Below are 12,381 nucleotides of genomic sequence, written 5' to 3'. Positions count from 1 at the left end.
TTTGCTGCTTAGTTTAGTATTGCTAAAAAAGCAAAAAGGTTGAGAAAAAAAAGTGAAAAAATAGACATGATAATAATATAGTATATATGTAGTATGTATAGTAGAAATAGATTTTTTTCCCCCCTATCCCATAAATCATCTCGCGACCCCTGAAAATGATCTCAGACCCCCAGGTTGAGAACCACTGATTTAGAGGAGTAGAGTGGAGTAGAAAAGTGTATGAAAGTGTCACTCCACATGGTTCATACAGCAAAACATACAAACATGTCTTCTAATTAGTTCAGTAGTTGCAGACACCAAGCTGCAGCGGACACATTAGTGAAGGACTTTTGTTGGATCCATTGTGCGCACTGCCTTTTTAACACAGCGGGGTTTATATACAGGTCGCTGCTGATTGGCTAACTCCTCTGACACACCCACCAAACGAGAGACAACGTACCTCAAAGCCCGTTTCACACCGTTTCGAGGAAACATGACGCGTTCAACCCGGAAACCCGGTAGCAAAACGGTGCACACCGTTTTCAGATTGAACGTGCCCCAGGTGTGACGCTCTCTTTGGGACGCTCTCATTGGTTGATCAAGAAAAATCGACACGCCTCTTTTTGTCATCCAGAACGAACACAAGAAAGGAATCACACAAGATAAAACACAATTTACTCGATATTAACGCGTGGTTTGCTTATAATATCAAAAATGTAGAAAAAATAGAATAGGATGTTGGTGCACAGTGCGACCGGCCAGTGGGAATTAAACAGGTTGTGTCACAATATGAGTCTGAAGAGCTGAGATTGTTTGTGTAATTATTCTCCTATGTGATGACATAAACCTGAATTATTTTTTTGCTGCACTGTTTGCCTGTTGCTAAATATCTTAACATTGTGATAACTTTCACTCAATTCAATATTTCGCTTGTCATAACATTATTTGTGTGTGAATCCTCTTCTTTATCTTTCTTGTCTTATGAAAACTCGAAGCCATATCGCATGAGTATCTACTCTTAGTCTGTTAATGATAGTGTTTGTGTATACTTGCATGTGTTATGAATGAGTATTCTTGGTGTGTGTGTCTTATGACTGACTGATACTTTATACTGTAGTACATGGGTGTTATGGGATGTATTGTTGTCAAGTACTGTGCTGAACTATGTCTCCGTTTTTTACAAAGTCTAAACTTACTTATAGATACATTCAAATTATGTATTTTACATTGCTGTAATTATTTTTTGTAATATGCTGCCTGGAGAATGCCACTTTTCAAGCCCCTGGAGGATTTTCAGGCAATTCTCCTTCACATTCACTTGCAAATTATATACTGTATCCTCTTCTTTTAAATGTTTATATGTGACAATAAAGAAACGAAATGAAACAATAATAACAGCATTAATGCATCTTTCAGCCATTTCCTCCTCTCCTTAAGAAACTCCTAAGCTCCTGAAAGTCCTCCTCTCTACTCTGAACAGTTTTCCACCTTAGCAGCTCTCTTAAGGGCTAAGATGCTTTGTGAATAGCTTTTATCTTTACTTGGATTTAGTCTTACTTTAAAGGGGAAATTCACTCTCAAGAGTTTTCTTAGAATTTCACCACTAGGACCAACTCTTAGTACTAGGAGGCTTTGTGGATACGGCCCCAGATCAGCACCAAAAATTTAATCAACTGATCCAAATCTGTTCGTTACTTTCCAAGATTTCTTGCCAACAGAGAAAGAGACAAAAGTGAAAACATCGTCATTAATAGAAATATAAATAACAGAATGTGTAGTCAGACTGGTATCAGGAAACAAACAACATTTCTTCCACATTTCTTCCGTTTCTCACCATCCAGACTTGAAATCAGATTCACTTTCCCACAGCTGCTCAGGAGTCACACCTTCCACTCTGGGTCAATAAATGCTGAATTCATAACCGCCAAGTGTTCATTCAGTACACCAGTTTATTAAATATTTACACAACAAAGTGTAGATGCAGGCTCTACTACTGGAGTCACACAGACGGATCGGAACGAAGCGTACGGAGCGCTGGAAAGGCTGCGGGAACGTCGGTGAGAAATGTGTCTCTGCTGCCTCCTCCTCTAACTGTTGGAACAAAACCCCCAGACAGACGCTTTTCCTTTAAGATAATTTATTTTGTACAGTAAAACAGAGGTTCAGAGGTTGCATTTGATCCACTGAGGCCCCTGACAGCAGAGGATGGACAGACGCGCACCCAGTGTGTTAGCGTACTGTTTTTTTTTTTTTAGGGCAACCATTTCTCAGCGCGCTTCTTCGTGTGGTTATTCAATATCTTATAAAGATGGATAATCAAACAATCAATCAATCAGCCGTGAGCATGTGTCCCATGTCAGGATGTGAGATGGTCGCAGCCGTGACCCGAGGCAGATCGAACAAACATGAACTTTGGGGGGGGGGGGGGGGGGGGGAGGGGTGCGTTCAAGAGCGCCACAACTCTCCGAGACAAACGTACACCAAAATATTCCAGATACAGGAAACATCTGCCACACAAGTCGTTACCATGCCAACAACTAAAAAAAGGCATTTTTTTCCTGTAGGAATAAACATAGTATATACTCTATTTCTCTACCCCTCTTAGAAAGGCATGTGTGTTGGTTGTTTTTGTGTCCGGAGGGAGGGAGGGAGGGAGGGAGGGAGGGGGGTGGGGTTGTTGAACGCAGCCCTCTCTGGTACGGTTAGGCTGAGGTCGGGGTGCGTTTGTTTTCCGTCTACTTGCGGGGCAAGTAGGCGATCTTCCTGCTCTTCAGCACAGACCACCTGTGTCTCGACATGTAGTAGATCAGAGGGCTGAAGATGACCGCGCCCAGCAACATCTGAGAGAGAGAGAGAGGGGGGGGGGGGGGGAGAGAGAGAGAGAGAGAGAGAGAGAGAGAGAGAGAGGGGGGAGAGAGAGAGAGAGAGAGAGAGGGGGGGAGAGAGAGAGAGAGAGAGAGAGAGAGACAAAGAGAGAGAGAGACAGAGAGAGGGGGAGAGAGAGACAGAGGGGGAGAGAGAGAGACAGAGAGAGAGACAGAGAGAGGGAGAGAGAGAGGGAGAGGGAGAGAGAGACAGAGGGGGAGAGAGAGAGACAGAGAGAGAGACAGAGAGAGGGAGAGAGAGAGGGAGAGGGAGAGAGAGACAGAGAGACAGAGAGAGAGACAGAGAGAGAGGGTGAGAGAGACAGAGAAAGAGAGGGAGAGAGAGAGACAGAGAGAGAGAGGGAGACAGGCAGAGAGAGAGAGAGTGAGAGAGAGAGAGAGAGTGTTATGTGTCAGCTCTCCAACCTTTAGGCCCATGCATTTACACCAGCTGTACTGAGTGTGTGTGTGTGTGTGTGTGTGTGTGTGTGTGTGTGTGTGTGTGTGTGTGTGTGTGTGTGTGTGTGTGTGTGTGTGTGTGTGTGAGTGTGTGTGTTCTCCTACCTTCAGTCCCATGCGTTTGCGCTGGTCGTGCTCTGGCTCGGCAGCCCACCTCAGGAAGGTACACACATCCTTAGCAACCTGGCTCATGGTTGCAGGGGTTCCTATGGCAACACACACACACACAACCATCAGCATGGTTACAATAAACCTTCACTCCGTCACTCCTTGTTAGGGATGGACAAGAGAAGGAGAATTCTCGATTAATGGAAATGGAATTATAAACAACTTCTGACATCCGGACATATATATACATATATCTTATTTTTTTTTTTAAATGGACACTGCCCAATAATTGCTAAAATTATTCCCGCTAAAGTTATTCCTGCTTAAAACACACTGGTTAGCACAGTGATTCTCAACACTTTTCATATCAAGGACCCTAATTTAGTCCACATTAGAGCCGGAGACCCCCATATGATGAGATTTTGTCTCTTGCACCCAAATCTGAGACTATTTTTATTGTCAGATATGATTTTGTCCAGAACTCCATGACTGTCTGTATTGCAGGTAGAGAGATAACAGAGAAACTATGATCAGAACAGTCATTCTTCTACATTCTCTAACTCTGTTAACTTCTTGTAAATGAAATAATGGTGAAGTTTAACAATTCATCAATTTGCTGAGGACCCCCTGGAACCCCCTCAAGGACCCCTGGAGGTCCCCGGACCCCTCATTGAGAACCACTGGGTTAGCGGGCCCTTTTTAAAATAACAAAAACTGGGCATCAGTGAGTCAGAGGAAGCGTGGATGAATGCTGAGAGCCCCGTAGCAACTTATTAAGACTCGTTTTGGAGAGAAACTACTGTGCTGAAGAAGATGAGCTGTACTGAGGTCAGCTGGTCATCCACCAACACAACATCCACTCTGCTGGAGGCAGAAACTAAAACCGTTTCCAGAGACTTAAAGCCGGTTCATGTAGAAACAGACGTGACGGAGTGTGCATAGTCTAGGGCTGGACCATATGGCTGAAATCAATATCACGATAATCATAAGGATTTTTTTTCGATAGCGATATACAGCTCTGGAAAAAATCAAGAGACCACTGCAAAATTATCAGTTTCTCTAGTTTTACTATTTATAGGTATGTAGGTATATTTATAGGTATTCCTAAGTTAAAACATTAGTATTGTGTTGTTTAAAAATGAATATGAGCTTGTTTTCTTTGCATTATTCGAGGTCTGAAAACACTGCATCTTTTTTTGTTATTTTGACCAGTTGTCATTTTCTGCAAACAAATGCTCTAAATGACAATATTTTTATTTGGAATTTGGGAGAATTGTTGTCAGTAGTTTATAGAATAAAACAAAAATGTTCATTTTACTCAAACACATACCTATAAATCGTAACACCAGAGAAACTGATAACTTTGCAGTGGTCTCTTAATTTTTTCCAGAGCTGTATATGACGATATGGCTCACGCGAAATCACGTTAAATAATCAAATTAATGTTCATCATATTGAACCGAATGGTAATGTTTGGTGTGATGTCAAACAAAACTGAAATTTTCACATAATATTCCTACCATACTTCATTTTGTCTGAGTTTCTAAATAAAATTAGCTTGTTCTCATCAGTTCAGACAGCAGAATTGTGCGTCTCGATATCCCAGAACCACCATATGATCACAATATAATCCCACTGAAAGACGATAAACGATCATATTGAATTATCGTCCAGCCCTAGCGTGTTCAAAGTGATGTCATTAAAAAGACAAACCAGACGTTATTGCAGGAGTTATTGTAATTGTTGTTGGTGGATTCAGAGAGCAGAGAGCAGTTTTCAGGAGGAATGAATGCCGAGGTACACAGACAGCTACAGACCTGACAACGGAAAACAGGGTAGTACACACTCTCCCACACACACACACACTCTTGCTTACCATCATCATACTCCAGCACCTCGTTGTAGATGGGCGGGGCCATGCCGATGGCCTGGCCGGGGAAGTAGGGGTTGTAGTAGAGCCCCTCTCTCACTGCCACTCCTGCTGGAGGCTCACAGTAACCTGTCAGCAGGCTGAACACATAATCCTCTCCTCCATGTCTGGGGGGGGGGGGGAGCAGAAAAATCTCATTAGAACCACGGGGCTGTCAGGTGACCCGACACCTGTGGCGGCCATGTTGGAGGACCTCAACTTTTGGCAACATTTGGAAACAAATCCACCTTATCACACTATTCACTTTTACTGAGAACGTTACTGAATGGATCTACAGTCACACCACAACAAGCTGACTCAGCTGCTCTCTGCTTCTAGCTGCTTGATACAGATTTACACTTTATTAACTAACACAGTGGTTCCCAACGTGGGGTCCGGCGACCACCAGGGGTCCTTGAGGGGGTTCCAGAGGGTCCCCAGCAAATTGATATAGTGTTAAACTTCAGCATTATTTCATTTACAAGAAGTTAACACAGAATAGAGAATTAGAGAATGTAGAAGAATGACTGTTTTGATCATAGTTTCTCTGTTATCTCTCTACCTGCAATACAGACAGTCATAGGATTCTGGACAAAATCATATCTGACAATAAAAATATTCTCAGATTTGGGTCCGAGAGACAAAATATCATCAAATGGGGGTCTGTGGTCCTAATGTGGACTAAATTAGGGTCCTTGATATGAAAAAGGTTGAGGGTCACTGAACTAACAGACAATTCTCCAGTGTTCCTCCATGATGGAGACACAGCTGGTAAGTAAGCCTCAGCATGGACTCTAAATATTACTATAGATTAGCTAACAGTGAGGTCGATCATTCGATCAGTGGAGTCAGGCTGCACTGTGTTACCTGGCGTTGACGATGTAGCTGAGGTCTGGGGGCAGCGCTCCGTTGTTGGCGACCCGGGCGGCCTCGGGGTTCGGGTACGGCTTGGGGAAATAGTCCGACAGCTTCCCCGGCCGGGTGAACATCTCCCCGGTCTCATCGGGCCCGTCCACCACCTCGATCTGAACACCACACAGGACAATCCTTCATTTATACAGGGAAGGCGTGCCGAGCGCGTGTGGCTTGTTTTTCAAAAAGTACCATCATTAGTTCTGTTTATTGCTTATTGCTAGGACCAAAGAGAAATGCTGCTACACAGCCTGGCAGTTCTTCTGGTTCAGGTCAGAACAGTAATGGGTCAAACTGTAAGCAGGCTTTGTGTGAAACATTTTAGCAAAGGATGGAGATTCAATCAAACGCTAAGCACTTTCCATTGATGTTGAGTCACAAAAAAACACTTGTACATGTGTGACAACTGCTGCCACTTTGACAGCTTAAGCTGGACAAAGTCAACATGCTTGTCTTTTTACCAGAAGCCTAGAGAAATAGCAGCCTGTAATAAACAGTTGTTCCTGCCTGTGGTGGCAGTTGCGTAGCGAGCCAATCAGCAGTCACTTTAGAAAAAGTAAAATGGGCAAGGTGACTGGATGAAGGACGGCATTAGATTAAACACTCAAGTACCGAACTTTGGCACCCAGCGTTTGAACATGTTTTCAGTAGTCAGTGGTGCCGGCAGGATCCCGTTGGTGCCAAGAAACGCGGTAAGCAGCCCGGTGTTTGAGTACATTTAGAAGTCTGCCTAGTCCTTCTCTTCATATTCTAAGAGAGAAACTTCCACAAACCTTATTGCTGTCTGATCTCTACAGAGGAGGATTAGGGCCTCATGTGAATATGCATTTGAGTTCTGAGGATAAAGTCTGAATTCTGAGGATAGCGGCTGCTCAGGCTCCCCTCCTCTCTATTTTGACGGTTCGGCCCCTGGGATATTATTTTCACAATATCGTGAAAAAAAAAACATATCCTGGCAAAAATGTGGAGACAACATCATATGAACAAACTGATATCTCTGCACCTCTCTCTCTCTCTCTCTCACACACACACACACACGGTGGGTCTCACCTCCTCAGCGATGGCCTTGACCTCGGCCTCTGTGTGCGACACTCCCACCAGGTTTCTGAAGGCCAGGTACTCCATACTGTGGCAGGCTGAACAAACCTGCTTATACACCTGGTACCCACGACGAACACTGGAGGAGGAGGAGGAGGAGGAAGAGGAGGAGGAGGAGGAGGAGGAGGAGGGCAGAGAAAGACAGAAGGTTAAACAGGAAACGCTGAAAATGTTAGCATCAGTTTTAATTCAGCCTCACTTTGACTACACCTGTACTACATGGTACAGTAGCGCCCCCAAGGGGATTAAAACTAAACTTCAAACAGCTCAAAATAAACTAGTCAGGGTGGTATTGAACCTTAGTCCCATGACTCATGTTGGCCCTTCTGAATTTAAGGAATTAAAATGGTTGACGGTAGAAAATAGAGTAAGGCAGCTGAAATTAAGAGTAACACATAGGATCCTGCAAGGTAATGGGCCAAGGTATTTTAAGAATTATTTTATGCTCATTAGAGACTCTCATGGCTATTCAACCAGAGGCAGGGCCACAGATATTGTGCCGTGTAGATTTAAGACCTGTTCTGGGCAAAATACCTTTTTGTACATGGCAGCAGTAGAGTGGAAGAGGCTTCCAGTAGAGATAAGATCAAGTCAGTCTTGTCATAGATTTAAAACATGAATGTGGGGAATGGTTATTTGACCAAAATGAAAGAATGACTTAGAAATGTATATGGGTGTAGGTATGTAGGCATGAGCGTAGGTAGGAGTATATGTACAGTATGTATGTTTGGTGCAGGGAACCTTAGTCATCTGTGACTTGTCTTGCTATCTTTGTCTGCCTTGACAGAGAACCACAGCGGAAATAAGTTATCTTTGAACTTTACTGTGTTATCCTCGACATTTTTTAAAATGAATATGTATTTGTCGCAGTGTATGACATTTTATATATATTTGTTTCTGATATGTCAAATAAATCAAATCAAATCAAATGTTCGCTACATGTGTCTGCACAACACACTTTTAGTTCAAACGAAGGCTCATTTGCATGTGAATTCTCACAAGATCAAAGTTTACGCATTACTTTTAACGGTCACACCAACTGAAATAGTTTTTAATACTTTTAATTAGGGCAGAAGAAATTATTTTGGTTTGCATGTAATTAGCCACTGAAAATGTCAGTCTGCAACAATGATTTAATTAGCTTCCCCTTTACACTCTGCTAGTTCAGATGGACCTTCAGCCTCCATGGTGCGTTCTGCACAAAGACACACCTTTACTGTCAAAATAACGTGTAGTGGAGACTTTACACGCTAACTCACGATCGAACGCAGGTTCAGCTTGGTAACCGAGACAAAAGGATGAGAGAACAACTCCTGACTCAAAATCTGTGCTTCTTGGTGGGAATTTTATGCTGCTTTTCCACCGCATGGTACCGGCTCAACTTGCCTCAAATCGACTCTACTCGCTTTTGGTAGTACCACTTGGTTTTCCACTGCAGATAGTACCCCCTCAATGTAATGACCCCCCCACAACTGGTCGTCATAGCCGCATTTAAATATGGTGGGTTTGTGCAGGATGTCCCGTGTCGCGCAATGATGACGATTCTCTCTGACCAATCAGTAGTCTGCAGTGTTTTCACGCCTCCTTTTGGTGTCGCCTCAGCTCGCTGGGAACCTCGACGGAGGTGCCGCCAAAAAAAGTACCAGGTACCAGGTGATATGGTACCTGGTACCTGCTACTTGCCCAATGGAAAACCAAAAAAGGCGAGTAGAGTCGAGTTGAGTCGAGTTGAGCCGGTACCATGCGGTGGAAAAGCGGCTTCAGTTTTGGTCCCAGTTGTGGTTCTAGGGCAAGCTGAAACCACTGAGACTCTGTAGGTACCAGCTGTGTGTGTGTGTGTGTGTGTGTGTGTGTGTGTGTGTGTGTGTGTGTGTGTGTGTGAGAGTGTGTGTGAGAGAGAGTGTGTGTGTGTGTCCATCCATCACACCTAGCGTGGTCCAAAGAAGACAGAGGTCCGGCGTGGCTCCAGGGGTAGTTAGGGGGGTGGAGCTCCAGGTCGGAGGCTTTGATGGACTGGTGCAGCATCAGGGCAAGCCCCGCCCCCCCGGCTGTGACCACGCCCAGCGTCGTCAGGGCAACCTTCTTGTTCCGCGGCAGGCTGGCGAAGGACATGTTGGCCTAGGGAGGATGACAGAGCAACAAAATAGCAGTGTTTATACAAAATCCATCATATTAGAACTTTATATCATTCATAAATACATACTGACTAATTACAAAGTTACACAGCACAACTGGTTCTCACATTCAGTGTAAAGCAACAGTCCAGCACATACTAAGGCCAATGTAAAATCCACTTTTTGAATTAGAGGTGACCTGACCCCAGATCTGCCAGGTGTCCGTTCTCCTACAACAAAACCACATCACAGGAAAAGCTACAGCAGGCTTCTTTCAATAGGAAATATGGCTGCAAATAATAATACAGATTATTTGAGGACTATTGATTATTGGATTATTGAGGACACTGCCTAAATGTATGGATACTGTCAGTGCATCATGTTATCGCTGCCTGTGGGTTTTACATGTACGCTCCAGTCCTCCATATGAAACTGCCCTTCCATTAGGGCTGGGCAATATATCGATATCATGATATGAGACTAGATATCGTCTTAGATTTTGGATATGGTAATATGGTGATATGGCATAAGTGTCTTTTCCTGGTTTTAAAGGCTGCATTACAGTAAAGTGATGTCATTTTCTGAACTTACCAGACTGTTCTAGCTGTTCTATTATTTGCCTTTACCCACTTAGTCATTATATCCACATTACTGATGATTATTTATCAAAAATCTCATTGTGTAAATATTTTGTGAAAGCACCAATAGTCATCCCTACAATATTGTCGCAATATCGATATTGAGGTATTTGGTTAAAAATATTGTGATATTTGGTTTTGTCCATATCGCACAGCCCTACTTACAACTGAACATTTAGCCCACTTCTTAGAAAACACAGATATATATTGTGTATCGCCATTCAGCCTAAAAATACCGAGATATGATTTTTGGTCCATATCGCCCAGCCCTACCTTCCATCAGTGCTTTTGTAACCTGGCAACAGGCATCACATGACAGAGGCCCTCAGCATCACTGTATCAAAACACACACAGCTCAATCTCCAGCCATAAAACCATACTGGAGGTAACGTCGCACGAGTTTGGGTATTTTTGTTTTTTTTAATTATTCCTTGAACCCAAGAAAATGGGTACAGCAGCATGTAAGGGACCTGTACTTCTTCCCCATACTCCCACCCAGAGTCTACTTAACATGTGTTGAAATTGTCAACAGAATGTTAATAAAACCCCACAATCACAGTTTTTATGGCTTTTTATGGCTCCACCTGTGTGTTCTATTTGTCTTTTTCCCCTGCTGTTCCCATTACTGCTGCACCGACATGGTGCCATATACAACAGCTCCATACACAATGCTAAATGTCCTGTCCATTAGCTCTTGCACAAGAACAGTTTAGGCATCTGTATTTCCCATCTAGCCGCTGTTTGCCATGCAGCAGTCTGCAGGCTGATAAGACTGTGAGACACCAGGCCCGCTGTCCGTCCGACACAACGACCAGGACACTACAGGTGTGTCAACTAAGTCACGACCAACCATCTGGACGGTCTGTCCAGGCCTCAGGACGGTGTCATGGCTGTCTATCTACTGAAAGGTAAACGGTTTGAGACCAAAGGGTGAAACATCGGCTCTGTTCCGCCCGAAGTCCCTTCAGTCCTTGAGATGCTAACTCGTTAGCTACCGTTAGCCGGTCAGCTCAGCAAGTTTAGCGGATGGTGTTTTCACAGAATTTGACCACTATTCGACACACATGCCAGTACTATAACAAATGTTGTCTCGACCCACTTTGACTATTTTAAAAGAAACACACAGGTGCAGATTTGGATCCTTGTAGCGTTCGCTAGGATGGAAGCTAAATGTTGGCTAACCTACTCATTCGCCGGCTGGCTGACATGACATCATTAGCTTAAAGTTAGCTAACTAGCTAACTAGCTAGCTAGCTAGCGAAGACGAGCCACAATCCTTCAGACTACATTTAGAAATGTCTCGTTTTTGCAAGGTTCTTTGAAGCCACGAAGATTCACACATCCTAAGAGTAAAGACATATATGAGAAGATAACGTTACGCTCGTTGGCAGCATCCTAAAAATCTAAGGAAACACGAGTGACCTTGTCTTACCCCGCTGACAGCAACATGGCTAACAGGCTAGCTAGGTGTCAGGACATCAGGGGAACGTTAGTCCTTTTCTATCAGAAACGGTTTTAAAAGCCTCTGTCCGTGGATGATCAGTCAGCCGGGTGTCTGTCAGCCTACCTTGGGGGTCTTGATGGTTTTTGGCGTGCTCAGGAGAGCTCTCCCACTCCCCGATAGCACCGCAACTCGTAGCGCCGCCATCTTCTCTCCGGTTTTCTGATTGAAAGCAGCGCAGCAGCCCGGACCTGCGTCAAGCCCAACACAACACACCCACGACTTCCGTCAAAACCTTCAAAATAAATACCCTGCAGTACAACACAACTCCCTGTCACAATTTTCAAAATAAAACCCTTACTGAATATGTGTTGCAGCGTTTTGGGAGTAATGGAGCATCAAAGTGAAAGTAAAACGACTTAATAAACAATTATGAAGGATGTAGAGGGATTTTATTTGACTGTTGTTGTTGTGTACGCCAATATACGTTTTTTTGGTGTGTTTTTTCAAAAATGACACATTTTATGCTTGTATTTTGAAGGTACAAATCGCCTAACTTCCGGTATTAGCCTGGCTTACTCTGGCTAACTTGACGCAACTCAGTAAACTTACACAACCCGAATTTACACAACATTTTCTGTATTGTTTCGTAACATATTACAAAAGGAATCAAAATATTTCGGGGTGCATCGTTTGATAATTGGACCAGTTTTCATATAATTAATCAAGAAGATGTTAAGATTATCTACTGGGAGTTTTTTTTTTTTTTTTTTATAAGACTGTGAGGAAACGGCTCCATCCTGCGGCTCCTGAAGGTTACTCATGACGTTTGACCTACATTTGTGAAAGTTGCTCTCAT

At 43.6% G+C, this 12,381-nt stretch overlaps 1 protein-coding gene across 1 annotated transcript; it reads right to left on the bottom strand.

Moving 5' to 3' along the window:
• Positions 1-1,918: 1,918 nt before the first annotated feature.
• On the bottom strand, positions 1,919-11,770 carry LOC139639871 (cytochrome c1, heme protein, mitochondrial-like). Its single transcript, XM_071514015.1, has 7 exons — positions 11,649-11,770; positions 9,257-9,447; positions 7,282-7,408; positions 6,187-6,344; positions 5,287-5,447; positions 3,408-3,508; positions 1,919-2,819 (listed from the first exon to the last, which is right to left on the bottom strand). The coding sequence occupies exons 1-7, from the start codon at positions 11,727-11,729 to the stop codon at positions 2,715-2,717; spliced, it is 924 nt and encodes a 307-aa protein (XP_071370116.1). The 5' UTR covers positions 11,730-11,770; the 3' UTR covers positions 1,919-2,714.
• Positions 11,771-12,381: the final 611 nt, after the last annotated feature.

This window comes from Centroberyx affinis, unplaced genomic scaffold (assembly GCF_046629955.1).
Source record: "Centroberyx affinis isolate AG114_WGS23_722 - 3 ecotype Tasmania unplaced genomic scaffold, CSIRO-AGI_Caff_v1 ptg007883l_1, whole genome shotgun sequence".
NCBI classification, from domain to species: domain Eukaryota; kingdom Metazoa; phylum Chordata; class Actinopteri; order Beryciformes; family Berycidae; genus Centroberyx; species Centroberyx affinis.
This window is presented reverse-complemented; position numbering and strand designations above follow the sequence as displayed.